This window comes from Leucoraja erinacea, chromosome 2 (assembly GCF_028641065.1).
Source record: "Leucoraja erinacea ecotype New England chromosome 2, Leri_hhj_1, whole genome shotgun sequence".
Lineage (NCBI taxonomy): Eukaryota > Metazoa > Chordata > Chondrichthyes > Rajiformes > Rajidae > Leucoraja > Leucoraja erinaceus.
The window spans coordinates 5,504,673-5,524,732 of record NC_073378.1 but is presented as its reverse complement, the minus strand read 5'-3'; the positions used below and the strand labels follow the sequence as shown (position 1 = coordinate 5,524,732).

The 20,060-nt window shown below is 43.8% G+C and overlaps 1 protein-coding gene across 1 annotated transcript in view; it reads left to right on the top strand.

The window, feature by feature from the left end:
* The window catches only part of LOC129716309 (nucleotide-binding oligomerization domain-containing protein 1-like), a 51,716-nt gene that overhangs the window by 9,874 nt on the left and 21,782 nt on the right, over positions 1–20,060 (top strand). The window contains exons 2-8 of the mRNA XM_055666179.1: positions 1,140–1,357; positions 5,577–5,755; positions 8,349–8,368; positions 9,165–10,959; positions 13,473–13,556; positions 19,418–19,501; positions 19,584–19,667. Of these exons, the coding sequence (XP_055522154.1) occupies positions 1,140–1,357; positions 5,577–5,755; positions 8,349–8,368; positions 9,165–10,959; positions 13,473–13,556; positions 19,418–19,501; positions 19,584–19,667 (2,464 nt within the window). The remainder of the gene's footprint in view (positions 1–1,139; positions 1,358–5,576; positions 5,756–8,348; positions 8,369–9,164; positions 10,960–13,472; positions 13,557–19,417; positions 19,502–19,583; positions 19,668–20,060) is intronic.

Genomic DNA, 20,060 nt, shown 5'->3' with positions numbered 1-20,060 from the left:
CCACCTGCTTTTGGTCCATACCTCCAAACCTGTCCTATCCATGTAGCAGTCTAACTTTTTCTTAACGGTTGGGATGGTCCCTGCCTCAACTACCTCGTCTGGCAGCTTGTTCCATACACCCATCACCCTTCGTGTGGATAAAGTTACCCCTTAAAAAGTTACCTCTTAATAATACTTCATACAAAAAACATTGAAATCATACTTCTACAGGGCACTAAAACATGATTTTAATACATCAAATTTCAAAAGGTTCCTACCCTGGGAGGGGGGACACCCTTCTTCCACACCCTCTCCCCACTCGGTTGCTCCACTCCCTCACCGGGTACCCCCAAGGCCAGTGATCAGTGATCGCACAGCCTCCCCCCTTTCAAAAACGCTCCAATCCAATTTAAAGCATATATATTGCATTCAAGTGGTAGTTAAAAGACTTGCTACAGTATGCACCATATTGCACAATTTCAAGGTGAAAAATGCAAATGTTCCATACCAATGGGAGAGGGACACCCTCCTCCTCCCCGCTCTCACTTCCGGCAGCCATCTTGGGGACAAAACAAACAAAACACCTTTTAACATTGAACATCCACCACAGTGACTCCTACACACTCCTCACTGTGGTGGAAGGTGAAATATAGTTCAAGTCCTTCAGCAGGAAAAGCAGGAACGGGGTACTGATTTTAGACGATCAGCCATGATCATATTGCATGGCGGTGCTGGCTCGAAGGGCCGAATGGCCTACTCCTGCACCTATTTTTTATTATTTATTCAAATCGTTTGCTATGTCGCTCTTCCAGGGAGATGCTAAATGCATTTCGTTGTCTCTGTACTGTACACTGACAATGACAATTAAAATTGAATCTGAATCTGAATCTGATTTTTCTATGTTTCTATGATCTGTTTCTCATTGACCACATACTACCTATATGCAATCATCACCACCTACACGTGACGTGATACTTTGATAAGTTAGTACATCAATCACTAAGATTCACTTTTGCTATGTTTATCATCACAATATAGTTCAGACCCTTTTACTCTGTGGCTCAGTGAAGTGAGAATGTGAATGAACAATGATTAATATTCTGTGGTCAACCTACTCATGAAGTGATATCACTGACCATTGTAACTTTTGCTTTCGGCAGAAAAGCTGAGGTTTGAGCCCAAATACAACACGATGGAGCAGGGTGCGGCCCTAACAAACCAAGCCTCCTCCTACCTTGATCTTCTCACAGTGCGTCGGGTGGAGCTGGTCAACGGGATTAAAAACACTGATTGCATCTTGGACAACTTGCTGCATACTGGATACTTCACGTCTGAGGATATGGAGTTCGTACAGCAGAGTGTAACTCGGCACGAGAAGGTACGACCAGCCGAAAACCTTGCTTTGTACTAAACAGCTTTATTTTGGAAAGTTATTGGGTCACCATGCTCATTGTAGAAAAAGCACTGCTGAAGCCAACAATTGTGTGGTGCATTTCATGACCAATATCATAGAAACATACAAATTAGGTGCAGGAGTAGGCCATTCGGCCCTTCGAGCCTGCACCGCCATTCAATATGATCATGGCTGATTATCCAACTCAGTATCCCGTACCTGCCTTCTCTCCATACCCCCTGATCCCCTTAGCCACAAGGGCCACATCTAACTCCCTCTTAAATATAGCCAATGAACTGGCCTCAACTACCCTCTGTGGCAGAGAGTTCCAGAGATTCACCACTCTCTGTGTGAAAAAAGTTCTTCTCATCTCGGTTTTAAAGGATTTCCCCCTTATCCTTAATCTGTGACCCCTTGTCCTGGACTTCCCTAACATCGGGAACAATCTTCCTGCATCTAGCCTGTCCAACCCCTTAAGAATTTTGTAAGTTTCTATAAGATCCCCTCTCAATCTCCTAAATTCTAGAGAGTATAAACCAAGTCTATCCAGTCTTTCTTCATATCCTGACATCCCAGGAATCAGTCTGATGAACCTCCTCTGCACTCCCTCTATGGCAATAATGTCCTTCCTCAGATTTGGAGACCAAAACTGTACGCAATACTCCAGGTGTGGTCTCACCAAGACCATGTACAACTGCAGTAGAACCTCCCTGCTTCTATACTCAAATCCTTTTGCAATGAAAGCTAACATACCATTCGCTTTCTTTACTGCCTGCTGCACCTGCATGCCTACCTTCAATGACTGGTGTACCATGACACCCAGGTCTCGCTGCATCTCCCCCTTTCCCAATCGGCCACCATTTAGATAATATCATCTCAGGAGTGTCACCCCAGCAACCAAAATCACTTGCAACTTGCAACTACCTCCATTTATGCTATACAGTACAATCAGAGAGTAATGCCCCTGTCCCACTTAGGAAACATGAACGGAAACCTCAGGAGACTTTGCGCCCCATCCAAGGTTTCCGTGCGATTCCCGGAGGTTGCAGGTGGTTGCCGGAGGTTGCAGGTAGTGGAAGCAGGTAGGGAGACTGACAAAAACCTCTGGGAACCACATGGAAACCTTGGGTGGGGCGCAAAGTCTCCAGAGGTTTCCGTTCAGGTTTCCTAAATGGGACAGGGGCATAATAATTGTAGACCACAGCAAAGTAACATTGGTCTGACTCACCATTGCTGACCAAAATGCCTATCTACACTAATCGCATTTTTCCGAATTTAGCCATATCCCTTGATCACTTTGTTTCTTCTAAACCTGTCCAAATATTTTTGTTTTAATGCAGTGAATCAGCACCAGATAACCACTGCTCTGTGAAAAACCTTACCACCAAAATCTTTCAATATTTCCCCTCACGTTAAACCACATCTTCTAATTTTAGATGACCCTACCCTTTGAACAAGCCCATGTCATTAACTGTAGATGTCTCACCATTATTAGTTGAACCAAAAGACATAACCTCCCACTTGACTCCGGTGGGCGGTGCGACTCACGTCGCAGCGGCCTCTGCAGTCCGTCTGTCCTTTTGTTATTTTTTGTCCCGTTTTAATGTAGTTTTTATTTTTTTGATGGGGTGTGTGTGTGTGTGTGTGTGTGTGTGTGTGTGTGTGTGTGTGTGTGTGTGTGTGTGTGTGTGTGTGTGTGTGTGTGTGTGTGTGTGTGTGGGCGGGGGGGTGGGGGGGGGAAACTTTTAAAATCTTTCCCCTGCACGGTGAACCCGACCTTTCCCTGTCGGGTATCCGTTGTCGTTGGGGCTGCTCCGTGGAGCGGCCTCCAGCAGGAACGTCCTGGGGCTCCAGTCACGGAGCTGCGGACATTCACCATCGTGGGGCTGGCCGAGTCCGGAGCGGGAGGAGCGGTGGTGGCGGCTGCTGCGACCCGACCCTCGGGGATTCGGAGGCTCCAACCGCAGGTCTGGTGGACGGTGACACCGGGAGCCCGCGGGTCCCCTGCTGGGAGACCGCTTTTCGGGGTTTACGCAACGGTGACTTCTCCCGCCCGAGTAGCGGGGTCGAGGATGACCTGGAGCGGGGCCTTACATCATCGCCCGGCGCGGCGTTAACGGCCGCGGGACAATTGTTATCGCCCGCCGGGGGCTCTGACTTTGGGCTCTGACTTTGGGCTCTGACATCGGGGGGAGAGGGAAGTGCAGGGGAGAGATAAGTTTTTTTGCCTTCCATCACAGCGAGGAGGAGATGCGCTGTGATGGATGTCTGTGTAAACTGTGTTGTGTCTTGGGTCTTTTTTTTCTTGTATGTATGACTGTAGAAACAACATTTCACTTGAGCCTCTATGAGGTTCAAGTGACAAATAAATTGTATTGTATTGTATTAAATTCCATGTGCCAATGCTCTGCCTAATTTTCCCGCTAATCCGTGTCCTTCTGTATCCATAGGCACCCAGCTCCAATATCTGCATCAATGTTCACATCACCAATTAACTTCAACCACAGACATTTCAACCAAGTCATTTGTTTCAGACTTCTAATCGGAAAAGTATCCCTCCACCACTACATTCTACCTCCGGCAACCAAGTCAATTTTGGATTCAGTTTGCCAAAATACCTTGGATCCCTTGTTCCCTAAGTTTCTGGATCAGCCTGGTGTGTGGGACCTTGTCAAATACATTGCTAAAGTCCGCGTCTGCCATCTGCCTTCATCAATTTTGCCAGTAACTTCCTCAAAAAACTCAAATTTTTGAGGCAGAGTTTTCCATGCACAAAACCATGCTATCTTCCCTAATTAGTCCCTGCCTTTCCAAACGATCGTAAATCCTATCCCTGGGAATATATTTCCCAGTATTTGCCCTACTTCTGCTGTAAGGCGTAGCGGCCTGTGCTTATTTCTACTGCCCTTCTTGAATATGGGAACAGCATTAGTTCCCCTCCAGTCTTCTAGTAACTCTGCCAAGGTTAAAGAAGATGTTAAAAAATCTCCATCAGAGCCACCGCAATCTTTTCCTTTTCTTCCTATCATTATCCCAAGATAGATAGTTGTCAGTTTCTTGAGGTATGTCTACCTTAACGCACATCAATAACTCTACGCTTCCTCTTTCCTAATAAACGTGAAGAAAGCGAATGGTATGTTAGCTTTCATTGCAAAAGGATTTGAGTATAGGAGCAGGGAGGTTCTACTGCAGTTGTACAGGGTCTTGGTGAGACCACACCTGGAGTATTGCGTACAGTTTTGGTCTCCAAATCTGAGGAAGGACATTATTGCCATAGAGGGAGTGCAGAGAAGGTTCACCAGACTGATTCCTGGGATGTCAGGACTGTCTTATGAAGAAAGACTGGATAGACTTGGTTTATACTCTCTAGAATTTAGGAAATTGAGAGGGAATCTTATAGAAACTTACAAAATTCTTAAGGGGTTGGACAGGCTAGATGCAGGAAGATTGTTCCCGATGTTAGGGAAGTCCAGGACAAGGGGTCACAGCTTAAGGATAAGGGGGAAATCCTTTAAAACCGAGATGAGAAGAACTTTTTTCACACAGAGAGTGGTGAATCTCTGGAACCCTCTGCCACAGAGGGTAGTTGAGGCCAGTTCATTGACTGGCTATATTTAAGAGGGAGTTAGATGTGGCCCTTGTGGCTAAGGGGATCAGGGGGTATGGAGAGAAGGCAGGTACGGGATACTGAGTTGGATGATCAGCCATGATCATATTGAATGGCGGTGCAGGCTCGAAGGGCCGAATGGCCTATTCCTGCACCTAATTTCTATGTTTCTATGTTTCTATAAACAATGTTCCAACTATCGAGGTGAATGTTCTCCAACTTTCCATCCTTCCCGTGGTCAATGTTGATGCAAAGTATTCATTCAGGACACCACATGTATTCCCTAGTTGCACAAGAAGACATCCCTATTCATCTCTGAAGGGACCTACTGTTTCCCTACCTATCTTGCTTCTAACATATTTGTAAAATGTTATAGATTTCTTCTTGACTCCGGTGGCCAGGGCCATTTCATGTCCTCTCAAGGGTCAATATATGTAGGGGAAGCACAGAAATGTTTCACCCCCTTTAATGAACTGACTTCTACCCTCAAGCAAACCGTTCTTGTTGAGGCTGACATTTCTATTCGCTGGTTGCTACTTAGACATGGAAAATAAATAAATGTAGGTACGTTTGTTTTTTATTTCATGTGTACTTTAGGTGCGTAAAATATTGGATATCACAACGGCTAAAGGAGAAGATTGTGCAGAGTACCTTGTATTTATCCTTTACTCTGCCAAAGGGATTTACTCAGATGTTCAGCCTTGGTTGAAAGAAATTGATTACAGCCCACCAGAGCACATGCTGAGAGAACCAGTACTGATTACAGATACAGGTAAGTGAGTTCTTCCCAAACATGTTGCGATGTTCATCAAATGTTCCTGTGCTGTTAATTAATTCAGCAGTTACTGCCTACCTTTAGTTTGTGATTGTTCAGATTGGTACTGGAGCTGAATGTCATTAGTCCATCGTGTTATAGCATGTGATGGATATCAACACTACATTGTGAAAACCCTAAAATACTCATGGCAAGCAGTACAAAAAGGGATAATTAATTGTCTTCTATAAAATAGCATTTTCTTCCAGGCCATTCCAGTGTTACACTGTTGATACACATTTCATTTTTGTTACGTTAAAATTAATTATAATTAAAAACAGCTATTTTGGAACAGATCAGTCCGTTTAGTTTAGAGATACAGCATGGAAACTGATCCTTCGGCCCACTGTCTGCGTTGACCAGCGATTCCCGCACCTTAACACTATCCTACACATGCTAGGGACAATTTACATTTATACCAAGCTAATTAACCCTTGTGGGAAGAAACCAAAGATCTTGGAGAAAACCCACGCAGGTCAGTGGGAGAACGTACAAACTCCGTACAGACAGCACCGATGGTCAGGATTGAACCTGGGTCTCTGAAGCTGTAAGGCAGCAACTCTACCGCTGCGCCACCATGCCATGTTTGGTGGCTTTGCAGGTTGAGTCGGTAGTAATGTGCAATGTTAGCATTCATTTCAAGAGGACTAAAATGTAAACGTCAGGATGTAATGCTAAGGCTTTATAAGGCCAAGTTTGGAATATTATGAAGATAGACACAAAATGCTGGAGTAACTCGGCGGGTTAGGCAGCATATCTGGAGAAAAGGAATGGGTGATGTTTTGAGTCGAGACCCTTTTTCAGACTGAGGGAGAGGGAAACTGGAGGTAGAGATACCTCTTGTCTCCCTTTCCCCGTCATCATTGCCTAGTTTCAAATGTCTTCACAGGATGAATCCAGTGTTTGACATTTGACATATCAAAATACTTTGATTATCTTGGGCACTTAAATTAAATTGCCTTTTGTTGAATCTGGTGCATTTGTAAGATTTTAGGCCAAGTCGACACTATATGATGCCGTTATATATACTCTGTTTAATCCAGTGAAACACAATAGCATTTCCACCAATATTGTCTCGGGGGCATAGTGAGAGGTGGCACAGTGGTGCAGTGGTAGAATTGCTGCCTTAGAGCACCAGAAACTCGAGTTTGATCCTCCTGACTACGGATGCTGTCTGTATGGAGTTTGTACGTTCTCCCCATGACGGCATGAGACAACGAAATGCATTCCTGACGGCGTGGGCTTCCTCCAGGTGCTCCGTTTTCATCCCACACTCTAAAGATGTACAGGTTTGTAGGTTAATTGGCTTTGGTAAAATTATCCCTAGTGTGTAGGATAGCGCTAGTGTACGAGAGGGACTCGTACACTAGCTTGTATGGATGCCACCCTGTTTCCACGCTGTATCTCTTAACTCTAAATTCTAAAGTCTCCATGGGTGCAGTGGCCAGGCTGAATTAATTGGAACTTGAAAAGTTTATTTCACTACCCTGCTTATAACTTCTTTGATTATTAGAAAACAGAGCACATTAATAATTATTTGCCCATATCTTTCCCAACAATGAAAGTAGACGTACGGTTGCCAGACATAAAAACAGCTTTATTCCGCTGCTCAATAACCAAAGATCTGTAGCCTCCTTTTGCTCTGGTATTTTACTTAATTCACATGTTTAATCGATAACGTTTTATTATTAATGTTTAATGTTTTAAGTGTCATTCCTAACTGTCACTGTAGGTCGTGTTGTCACTTGTGGGCAGAGCACCAAGGCAAATTCCTTGTGTGTGAATACTTGGCCAATAAACACATCAATTAATTAATTAATTCATTCATTCATTATATGAATTTTTGATGGTCAGTATTTCATTATAGACTCATAGAGCCGTACAGCACGGAAACAGGAGTTCTGGCCGAAATTGACCTGACCAACATAGTTGTCATACTGGGCTTGTTCCATGAGCCCCCATTTAGCTCATAGCCCTCCCTCTAAATCCTCCTTATCCATACATTTGTGCAAACATCTGTTAAAAGTTGTAATTATATCCACTTTTGTAACTTCCTCGGGCAGCTCATTTCAGATAGGGACTACCCTTTGATTGAAAAAAGTTGCTCCTGAGGCCCCTCTGAAATATTTATTTATTTATTTATTTATTTGTTTCATAATGAGATCACCATTATATTTGCATCTAAAGCCCCTGTCCCACTTAGGAAACCTCTGGAGACCTTGCGCCCCACCCAAGGTTTCCGTGAGGTTCCCGGATGTTTTGGTCACTCTCCCTAATGGTCGAAAGTGGTTTCTGCGTAGTTGAGCTTCTTCATTGTTCCGGCGATTATTTCAAAAAATTCAAAACCGGCCTCGACTCAAAATAGGTTGCCGTTTTAAAAATCGGTAATTTTTTAGTTGAAGCCGGTTGCGATGCTAGTTGAAGGTGGTTGCCGGAGGTTGCAGGTGGTTGCCGGAGGTTGCAGGTAGTGGAAGGTAGGTGGAATAAAACTGGGTGGAAAAATTGTTAATATTAATATAAGCATGTGACCTGGGCGTGTTCAATCATGGTTGCAGAGTTCTTTTAGCAGAGAAAAGTTTTTTTTCCTTACAGTAAAAGCCTCCCAGGTTTTAAAAAAAAACCCATTCTGAACCATGAGAGTAGGGAAGGAACAAGTTAGGTGGATGGTACTAAAAGTACATCTACTGCTGTCAGCAGCAGCCCTTTTACTTCATCAGCCTTTCAAGAAAGGCAGAAGGGAAAGCACGAGGGTGGTGAAGCAAATAGGCGGCTGCTGACAGCAGTAGATGTACTTTTAGTAACATCCACCTAACACGATTCAAGAGGCTCCAGTCACTGGAGTTATTGGATAACTCTATAACCTGCTCTAGTTTAGATGATCATATTACTAGTGTTCAAGAAGGAACTGCAGATGCTGGAAGATCGAAGGTACACAAAATTGCTGGAGAAACTCAGCGGGTGCAGCAGCATCTATGGAGCGAAGGAAATAGGCGACGTTTCGGACCAAAACCCTTCTTCAGACTGATGAGGGGTGGGGGGGGTGAAGGAAGGAAAAGGGGAGGAGGAGGAGCCCGAGGGCGGGCGGATAGGAGGGTGGGAGGAGACAGCTAGAGGGTTAAGGAAGGGGAGGAGACAGCAAGGGCTAGCACAATTGGGAGAATTCAATGTTACCATTAGTAGCCAGATGAATCTTGGAACAATTAACTTTTGAAATCTAAGCCAAAATATTATTTTACTGCACTAAATGCATTTACTGCACTAAAATGATTTTGGATTACAATGGATTACAATGAGTAAGTTCAAGACAATTACAATGAATGACACGAATAAACCTTTCTGCATGTGCATGTAATTCAATGTATGTCTTTCAGTCTGTCAGTACTTTGAGAAGCTCCGCAGTGCAGTGCAACAAGATGCCAGGTTCACTTCATCCTACACCCAGAAGGAGGATGTTCTGTTTGATGACATTTACACTGAGTCTATTATGGAGGTAATCAACGCAGTCAATGAAACCAAGGGGACCATCACCCACTTGGAGGATTTGTTCAGTGACACTGGAATCATAAACAAAGATGTTGAAACTGTGTTTGTAACGGGTGACGCTGGAGTGGGAAAGACCATTCTCCTCCAGAGAGTTCAGAACCTGTGGTCAAAGGGAGAGCTCTGTGCCGATATCAAGTTCTTCTTCAAGTTTAGATGCAGAATGTTCAACAGCTTCAAGGAGGAGGACAAAATCTCTCTGCGAGATCTTCTGTTCAAGTACAACTGTTACCCTGATAAAGACGCTGATGAGATATTCAGTTACATCCGACAGCATCCAGCCACCGTTCTCTTCACACTGGACGGCTTTGATGAAATGAATGTGGACCTTAATGATATCCCCGACATCTCATCGCCCTTCGAGCCCACACACCCTGTAGCCCTGGTGTTGAACCTTCTCAGAGGAAAGTTGTTAAAGGGATCCATAAAACTATTGACAGCGAGAACAGGCACAGATTTACCATTGAGGATGGTGAGAAAGAGAGTAATACTGAAGGGCTTTTCTAAGGAACATTGGCTGGGTTATTTGAAAAAGTCTTTCAAAAACAAGGGCGATCAAACTATAATTCTGACCCAGCTGGAGGCCAACCCTCACCTGTGTAGTCTATGTTCAGTGCCATTGTTGTGCTGGATTATATTTAAATGCTACGAGCACCTTCTGTTCGCAAGTAGTTCCCAGTCTTTGTCAAATTCAATTACACTGACTGATATCTACCTGGTTATGGTTGAGGTTTTCCTTAACCATAATTCCCAGGACAACCTGCACAGGAGCAATGACAGGAGCCAGCTAAACGTCTTCAGGAGACGGAAAGAAGCCTTAATGCGGATCGGTAAGTTAGCCTTAAAGGGCACTGAAAACAATGATTTGGTGCTCAACCAGGAGAAAATTGAAGCCGTTAACATTTGTGAAGAGGACTTCCAGTTGGGTTTCATCAAAACCACAGGTCAATATAATGGGCGTGGAAACCAAACAACATATGAATATATTCACGTAACTATTCAATGTTTTTTTGCTGCATTTTCACTCCTCCTAGATGACCAAATCAGTCCACAAGAGTTCCTGGCATCATTTAATGATGGTAATGCACCAAGATCCTCATCTCGTACAATCAACAAATTCTTCAGCCTGAAGAGGGAATCCTCCACAAATGTCATCAAGTCATCCCGCGAATCTCTGCAGTTTACCTTGCTCTTCCTTTGTGGCTTGTTGTCTGACAGTAATATCAGTCTGATGCAAAGCCTTGCATCCCCTTCAGTCATTAAGAAAAAGCAGGCAGTGCTAACATCCTACCTGTTTGGCAGCATGAAAACGCATTTGAAAGGCCTTCCTCGACTGAAGCTGGAAGATGGCTACAACCGAGTTCACGTACTACCACGCTTCATATGGTTAATTCGTTGCATATTCGAAAAGCAGAATCGAGCAGCAGCCAAAGTGGCAGCCAAATATATCAGTGCTGACTATATAAAGCTGAATTTTTGCAATGTTTCCTCTGTGGACTGCGGTGCTCTTGCATTCATCTTGACGCACATCGTGAAACCGCTGGCCCTGGAGATGGACAACAACAACATCAACGATTATGGTGTGGAGCAACTGACCTCCTGTTTCCGGCAGCTCACAGTCCTCAGGTAATGACTGCTACCAGATATGGCCCTGATCTGCCCTTATAAAATAGAATCATGGTTCTCCTAATTGGGCTGCAGTATTAGAAACATAGAAAATAAGAGCTGAAACATAGAAACATAGAAATTAGGTGCAGGAGTAGGCCATTCGGCCCTTCGAGCCTGCACCGCCATTCAATATGATCGTGGCTAATCATCCAACTCAGTATCCCGTTCCTCCCGTTCTTCCCATACCTCTTGATTCTGTTAGCCCTAAGAGCTATATCTAAATCTCAGTTATTGTTACACTGGAATGTAAAATTCACCAATTCCATCAGATTTAGGTTTGAACTTTTAGGTGTGAACCTTGATGTACTTGTTAGAACTCTGGTCCCTGAATACAAAGTCCATTGAAATAATCCCACGGGGCAACTTTGATCAGTAAAATGATCCCACTGTATTGACTAATAGTACGGGTGTCAGGGGTTATGGGGATACTGGGTTAACTCCCGGGATGGCGGGACCGTCATATGCTGAGAGAATGGAGCAGCTGGGCTTGTACACTCTGGAATTTAGAAGGATGAGAGGGAAGTTAGTGTAGAAATAGCCAGGGCTATGACAGAAATATTTCAAATGTCATTAGAAATGGGAATAGTCCCCGAGGATTGGCGTACTGCGCATGTTGTTCCATTGTTTAAAAAGGGTTCTAAGAGTAAACCTAGCAATTATAGACCTGTTAGTTTGACTTCACTGGTGGACAAATTAATGGAAAAGATACTTAGAGATAATATATATAAGCATCTGGATAAACAGGGTCTGATTAGGAACAGTCAACATGGATTTGTGCCTGGAAGGTCATGTTTGACTAATCTTCTTGAATTTATTGAAGAGGTTACTAGGGAAATTGACGAGGGTAAAGCAGTGGATGTTGTATATATATACTTTAGTAAGGCCTTTGACAAGGTTCCTCATGGAAGGTTGGTTAAGAAGGTTCAACTGTTGGGTATAAATACAGGAATAGCAAGATGGATTCAACAGGGAGAAGCCGGAGGGTAATGGTGGATGGCTGTTTATCGGGTTGGAGGCAGGTGACTAGTGGGGTGCCTCAGGGATCTGTGTTGGGTCCTTTGTTGTTTGTCATGTACATCAATGATCTGGATGAAGGGGTGGTAAATTGGAATCAGTTAGTATGCAGATGATACCAAGATAGGGGGTGTTGTGGATAATGAAGAGGATTTCCAAAGTCTACAGAGTGATTTAGACCATTTGGAAAAATGGGCTGAAAGATGGCAGATGGAGTTTAATGCTGATAAATGTGAGGTGCTACACCTTGGCAGGACAAATCAAAATAGGACGTACATGGTAAATGGTAGGGAATTGAAGAATACAGTTGAACAGAGGGATCTGGGAATAACCGTGCATAGTTCCTTGAAGGTGGAATCTCATATAGATAGGGTGGTAAAGAAAGCTTTTGGTATGCTGGCCTTTATAAATTAAAGCATTGAGTACAGAAGCTGGGATGTAATGTTAAAATTGTACAAGGCATTGGTGAGACCAAATCTGGAGTATGGTGTACAATTTTGGTCGCCCAATTATAGGAAGGATGTCAACAAAATAGAGAGAGTACAGAGGAGATTTACTAGAATGTTGCCTGGGTTTCAACAACTAAGTTACAGAGAAAGGTTGAACAAGTTAGGTCTTTATTCTCTGGAGCGCAGAAGGTTAAGGGGGGACTTGATAGAGGTTTTTAAAATGATGAGAGGGATAGACAGAGTTGATGTGGACAAGCTTTTCCCTTTGAGAATAGGGAAGATTCAAACAAGAGGACATGACTTCAGAATTAAGGGACAGAAGTTTAGGGGTAACATGAGGGGGAACTTCTTTACTCAGAGAGTGGTAGCGGTGTGGAATGAGCTTCCAGTGGAAGTGGTGGAGGCAGGTTCATTGGTATCATTTAAAAATAAATTGTATAGGCATATGGATGAGAAGGGAATGGAGGGTTATGGTATGAGTGCAGGCAGGTGGGACTAAGGGAAAAAAATTGTTCGGCACGGACTTGTAGGGCCGAGATGGTCTGTTTCCGTGCTGTAATTGTTATATGTTATATGGGTATATGGAGAGGCGATCTTATTGTCAATTTAAAAAATTCATTTAAAAAATCAGGTTTTTTAATGAATATTAGTGGCCTCTTCCAAGTAAATGGGAGTATACTGGACACATCACCACTGACTGGTATAAAGCTGAGGGGCCAGATTTGGAGTACGCCAGGACCCGCTGCTCAACAGTTTACGGAACCTTCCAGGACCCTATAGTGAACCCTATGAAAGGGTGAGAAGTTACATCTGACTTCCAACATGTTCCCACCTTATCCAAGGTCAGGATGGAGCTGATCTATGAAACCACTGGGTACCCCCCAACATGATCCTACACAATGCATCAAAATGCTCTTCTTTGATCTATTGACCAAATTCTACATTTTTAAATCTGAAATTAAATGTCAACATTTAATCTTTCTTACATCTCTTTTTAAAACAATATAGGATGAGTGTGAACCAAATCACGGATCATGGTGTACATACCTTGGTGGAAGAACTCAAAAAATATCAGAAAATCAGAATACTTGGGTGAGAGTACCTGTTTCTAGTTGGTCTAATGCGGTACATTTCATATTTTTTTAAAGATCGATTGCATTTGTTCTGTGTTTTGATTTGTCTGATTATTGGTTGTCAATGCGACTGTGCATGGAAAATAATTTGATTGAGTTTATTGTTAAGTTATTGTTAATTTTATTAATTTACAGTTATGAAACAGGTACATGGATGGGCCAGGTTTGGAGGGGTATGGACCAAACGCAGGCAGGTTGGGACTAGTGTTGGCCAGTGTGGGCAAGTTGGGCCGAAGGGCCTGTTTCCACACTGTATCACTCTATGATTCGTGAAGAAATTACCAGGAAGATTGATGACATCAGGGCAGTAGACTTTGCCTGTGTGGACTTTAGTAAAGGCTTTTGACAAGGTCCTGCTCAGTAAGTTGGTCCAGCAGGTCAGAGCACATGGGATCTAGGGCGAGCTGGTCAATTGGATACAAAACTGACTGCGTGGTTGGGAAAGGATGCTTTTCACAATGGATGCGTGATGCCCATGATTGGTGCTGCATCCCCTGTTGATTGTCATATATATTAATAACATGGATAAGAATGTAGGTGGCATGATTCGTATGTTTGCGGATAACACGAAAATTAGTGGTGGAGTAGACAATGAAGATTGAATGGACATTAAAGATAGAAACATAGAAAATAGGTGCAGGAGGAGGCCATTCGGCCCTTCGAGTCAGCACCGCCATTCATTGTGATCATAGAAACATAGAAATTAGGTGCAGGAGTAGGCCATTCGGCCCTTCGAGCCTGCACCGCCATTCAATATGATCATGGCTGATCATCCAAATCAGTATCCCGTACCTGCCTTCTCTCCATACCCTCTGATCCCCTTAGCCACAAGGGCCACATCTAACTCCCTCTTAAATATAGCCAATGAACTGGCCTCAACTACCCTCTGTGGCAGAGTTCCAGAGATTCACCACTCTCTGTGTGAAAAAAAGTTCTTCTCATCTCGGTTTTAAAGGATTTCCCCTTTATCCTTAAGGTCATGGCTTCATGGCTGATCATCCCCTATCAATAACCCATGCCTGCCTTCTCCCCATATCCCTCGACTCCACTAGCCCCTAGAGCTCTATCTAACTCTCTCTTAAACCCATCTAGTGACTTGGCCTCCACTGTCCTCTGTGGCAGGGAATTCCATAAGCCCACAACTCTCTGGGTGAAAAAGATTTTTCTCACCTCAGTCTTAAATTACCTCCCCTTTATTCTAAGACTGTGGCCCCTGGTTCTGGACTTGCCCAAAATTGGGAACATTTTTCCTGCATCTAACTTGTCCAGTCCTTTTATAATGTTATATGTTTCTATAAGAACTCCCCTCATCCTTCTGAACTCCAGTGAATACAAGCCTAGTCTTTTCAATCTTTCCTCATATGCCATCCCAGGGATCAATCTCGTGAACCTACGCTGCACTGCCTCAATCACAAGGATGTCCTTCTTCAAATTAGGAGACCAAAACTGTACACAATACTCCAGATGTGTTCTCATCAGAGCCCTGTACAACTGCAGAAGAACCTCTTTACTCCTATACTGAAATCCTGAAAATAGCAGCTAGAATTTAACTCAATGGACATGACAGACATAATGAATGGCAGAGGAGTGTTGTTGAGCAGATAGACAAAAATAAAAAAATACAGACGACTGTAATCGAGCCGCTGCCGTTAGGCGCCGCCACTAACCCACCAACATACGTAGGAGTCTGACATGTGATGGTCTAAGCAGTCAGGGTGGTGAAGGAGTCAAATAGCATTCTTGTCTTCATCGGCTGCAGCTTTCAGTACAAGTCATGTTACAATTGTCCAAGATATTGGTTTGACCACACGGAGTACTGATCATCACACAATAGGAAGGATGTGATTAAATTATAGGCATATGCACAGAAGGCGTCATAGTGTTTCTTTGCAGGGTAGAGGAATCTAAAACTAGAGGGCATAAGTTTAAGGTGAGATGGGTACAATTTAAGGGGGGCCTGAGCAGTAAATGTTTCATACTGATGGTAGTGGAATAAGCTGCCAGTGGAACTGGTGGATGTAGGCACAATTACATTGCATGGCTTTAGGGTTTTATGAGGCAATTGGGACAAGCTCAGGTTGGTATTTTCTTTGACAGGGCCTGTTTATGTCCTGCATAATTCCATGACTATCTCCTGTGCTGATGTTGTGAAGTTAAATAATCACAAGCTCATTCTTACAGGAGACGCAAGAGATGCTGGAATCTTGAGCAAAAAACTAAGTGTTGGAGGAGCTCAGTGTGTCAGGCAGCATGACCTGCTGGATTCCTCCAGCACTCGTTTTTGCTGAACTAATGCAGGACTAGGACGATTAATGGCCAAGATATAAATCTCACATTTACCCATTTTATGGAGAAATGCAAATCAAATGGAAAGATAATGTTAACAGTAATTTTGTATTTGTTTAATAGTTATTAACTTTGATCAGTGCTAGAATGTGTCCAAATACTCATCAAAGTGTCTTGCCTGGGATATCAGATCCAAATTCAGAAAGAAAATGGAGTGTTGAATTATTTTAAAAAAAAAGAGAAATTCTGCCACAGTTGCTTGAAATATACAATGTGGTAAATATGAAACATAGACAACATAGGCGTAAATCAATTTGTATTTGGTAAAAAAACAGCAAGTTTTGGTCGAACTGAGCATTCAAAGTACCATTAGCAAGTTTGCAGATGACACAAAGCTGGGTGGCAGTGTGAACTGTGAGGAGGATGCGATGAGAAAGCAGGGTGACTTGGACAGGTTGGGGGAGTGGGCAGACGCATGGCAGATGAAGTTTAATGCGGATAAATGTGAGGTTATCCACTTTGGTAGCAAAAACAGGAAGGCGGATTACTATCTAAGTGGCGTCAAGTTGGGAAAAGGGGAAGTACAACGGGATCTGGGGGTCCTTGTTCATCAGTCTATGAAAGTAAGCATGCAGGTACAGCAGGCAGTGAAGAAGGCGAATGGCATGTTGGCCTTTATAACAAGAGGAATCGAATATAGGAGCAAAGAGGTCCTTCTGCAGTTGTACAGAGCCCTAGTGAGACCACACCTGGAGTATTCTGTGCAGTTTTGGTCCCCTAATTTGAGGAAGGACATTCTTGTTATTGAGGGAGCGCAGCGTAGGTTTACAAGGTTAATTCCCGGGATGGCGTGACTGTCATATGCTGAGAGAATGGAGCAGCTGGGCTTGTACACTTGTATAGAAGGATAAGAGGGGATCTCATTGAAACATATAAGATTGTTAAGGGTTTGGACACGCTGGAGGCAGGAAACATGTTTCCGATGTTGGGGGAGTCCAGAACCAGCCATTTAGATGAGGGACATAGACGGGGGATGCAAGGATTACTTGAAGTTAGAGAGATCAATATTCATACCGCTGGGTTGAACCTTCCAAGCGAAATATGAGATACTGTTCATCCTGGGGTCTACATCCCACCCCAGGCAGACGTCCGTCTGGCACTGGAGGACCTGCGCGCCGTGGGTCCGCTGCCATCAGGTAGAAGGTACAGGAGCCTGAAATCTGCAACATCCAAATTCAGGAACAGCTACTTCCCCACAGCCATCAGCCTATTAAACACAACTTCACAAAAACTATGAACTACAACAGCTTATCTGTTTATTTATGTGTGTGTATATATATTCTATGGTATATGGACACAATGATCTGTATTTATGCCTACAATATTCTGTTGTGCTGCAACAAGCAAGAATTTAATTCTCCAATCTGGGACACATGACAATAAACTCTCTTGACTTGACTTGACTTGACTTGACTTGACATTTGGCCTCACTCTGACAATGGAGAAGGCCCAGGACAGAAACGCCAGTCGGGGAATGGGAGTTAAAGTGTTTGGCAACCAGAGGATCACGTAGATCACCTGAGGCGAACTGAGCGAAGGAGTTCAATGAAAGTATCTGTTCTTGGTCTAAACCAGCACCTGCAGTTCTTCCCTACACATCTGTCAGAAAAACACTTCCTCATTCTACAGTGAACAGCAGATGAATGGGAGAAGTCAAACCTTGGGAAGGGGAAGTTGCAAATCTCTATTGCAGAGACGTTTCCCCTGATGGAGAGAAGGCTAAAATGAGATTTAATATGTTGCAAGATTTGAATATAAGAATAAGAATCACAGTCTACTAGTGAAAGGGCCTGTAAGCAATGGACATATTTAGAGTAATTGGTGTCGTGGAGGAAAGTATTTACCTATCAAGTTGGCTCAACGCAAACCAAATCCTATTTGTCCTTCAACCCAGTGCTTGCTGACCAAGGTTCATAATCAGAGAAAGGTTTTGGCCCGAAACGTTGCCTATTTCCTTCGCTCCATAGATGCTGCTGCACCCGCTGAGTTTCTCCAGCACTTTTGTCTACCTTCATAGTCAGAGAATCAATTCCATGATTTAAAACATCTCACACTTATTCTCAAATCACTCTACGATCTGATGCATCTCTCACTGTGTTCTCCTTTGAACCCCAAAGCTTTCTGAGATACCCCTATCTCCTTATGCTCTGGACTTGTGTGTGCCCCCACCGATGGCCGTGACTTTAAAAGCAAAGCCCCCAACTTCTTCAACAAGCTCCTTAAATCCCTCCTCCTTTTCTTTTGCCCTTCATAATGCTCCTTAAACCCAATTTTTCAAACCAAGGATTTGAAGTCTACCCTCATTTCTCCTCATATGGTTCAATATTAATGTATTTGATATTGCGTGTTTGAAGCAACTGGGGACAATTTACTATGTATTAAAGGCACTACATAAATGGAGGTTGCTTTTGATCTCAAACACACAACATGATAAGATGATAGAACAAATTGAATTGTAAATTTCAAGAGGGAATTGGATGTTGTAGTGTTGCCAATTTCTTGTATTGTGGTTAAGATCACTATTGGCTTCCCTTTTAAAAGCACACGATGTAATTGGGGGCAATGTGTAGCGGTTTAAAACAGTTTGCTAGACTGTGTTTTGCCGTGCTGCTTTGTGTGTATTTACGTACCAATGTGAATGGAAGAGTTGCAATTTACAGTGAACAACTTAAACAATTGCATTGTAGGGGGCAAGACGAATCAGATAGTTCTTTAAAAGCACTAGTTCATAAGTTCATAAGTGATAGGAGAACAATTAGGCCATTCGGCCCATCAAGTCTACACCACCATTCAGTCATGGCTGATCCATCTTTCCCTCTTAACCCCATTGTCCTGCCTTCGCTCCATAAAGGGCCTCTCCCACGAGCATGCAACTGCATGCGGCTAGCGTGACCTAACGTGGCCGCTTGAGCCGTACGGCCTCGCGGGGCCGGTCCCACTTCGATCGCAGGAGCTGTATGGAGTTGTGCGGAGCTGGTCCCGACATCGCGCGGGGCTCCGAAAAACTGACCGTGTTCAAAAATTCCGCGCAGCAACGGCCTGCCGGCCCGCAGCCGCCTCGACGCCGTACGCACCGCCTTGACGGGCAAACGCAGCGTCTCGACGCCGTACGCAGCCTCTTCACGTCACTCACTCGACCTCTGCGTGGCCACCGTTTCCGGTTTGGTCGGGCTCGCCGCATGCAGGCGTATGCTCGTGGGACAGGCCCTTAACCCCTGACACCGTACTAATCAAACAAGCCCACTAATTCACTGGTACAAGAATACTGAGACTAGTGGTAGACTGTTGTGCCACCAGAATCTGAAGGCCTTTGAATCAGTTAAGAAACAATAGATGTTGCAAAAACTGGAGGTAAGAATGGAACTATAACGGCTTCAACTTGGATTGGTTAAATGGTTTACCTCGCCTATAACTGTCTCTCAGTGTTAATATGTCAGAGATTTTCACAGTTTAACGATTCCAAATCTATTTCAGACTTTACCAAAATTACATAAGTGATGTTGGTGCGATGGACATTGCCAACCTGGTCGAAGTTTGTCCGAGTCTCATTAATTTGAGGTGAGTCGGAGCAAAATGTTCTCCTTCAGAAAAAACTTTCAAACAATGATAAAAACTAATCAAACCTTCTTTGTTTAAACAGAATTGGAAAAAATATGATTACCCATAAAGGAGGAACATATCTGGCTAAAGCGATACGAAAAAGCAAAACTATTCAGGAGCTTGGGTGAGTTTGACGTAGGAATATACAAGGTGTAATTTATGCTAACTAAAGGCTCCTCCAACAATACCAAGTCACTTCAAATCTATTCAATCCTACAGGTTGGGGGAACTTTAAGGGCCTGTCCCACTTAGGTGATTTTTAGGCGACTGCCGGCGGCAGTCATGGTTGTAGCGGGACGCCGAGAAAACCGGCTTCTCCGGACCTGCCGTACGACAATGTCCACAACAAACTCCGATGAGCTACGTCAACCAGCAATATAATTCATCGCGACTTGGGTCGTCCACCTACGACCATACCTAAGACACCCGCGTCCACCCGCGACAAGATACGACAAGCTACGACACTGTCGGCGACAACTGAAGACAATTCAGTCGCCGGTACCTGTTGCCGGTTGAC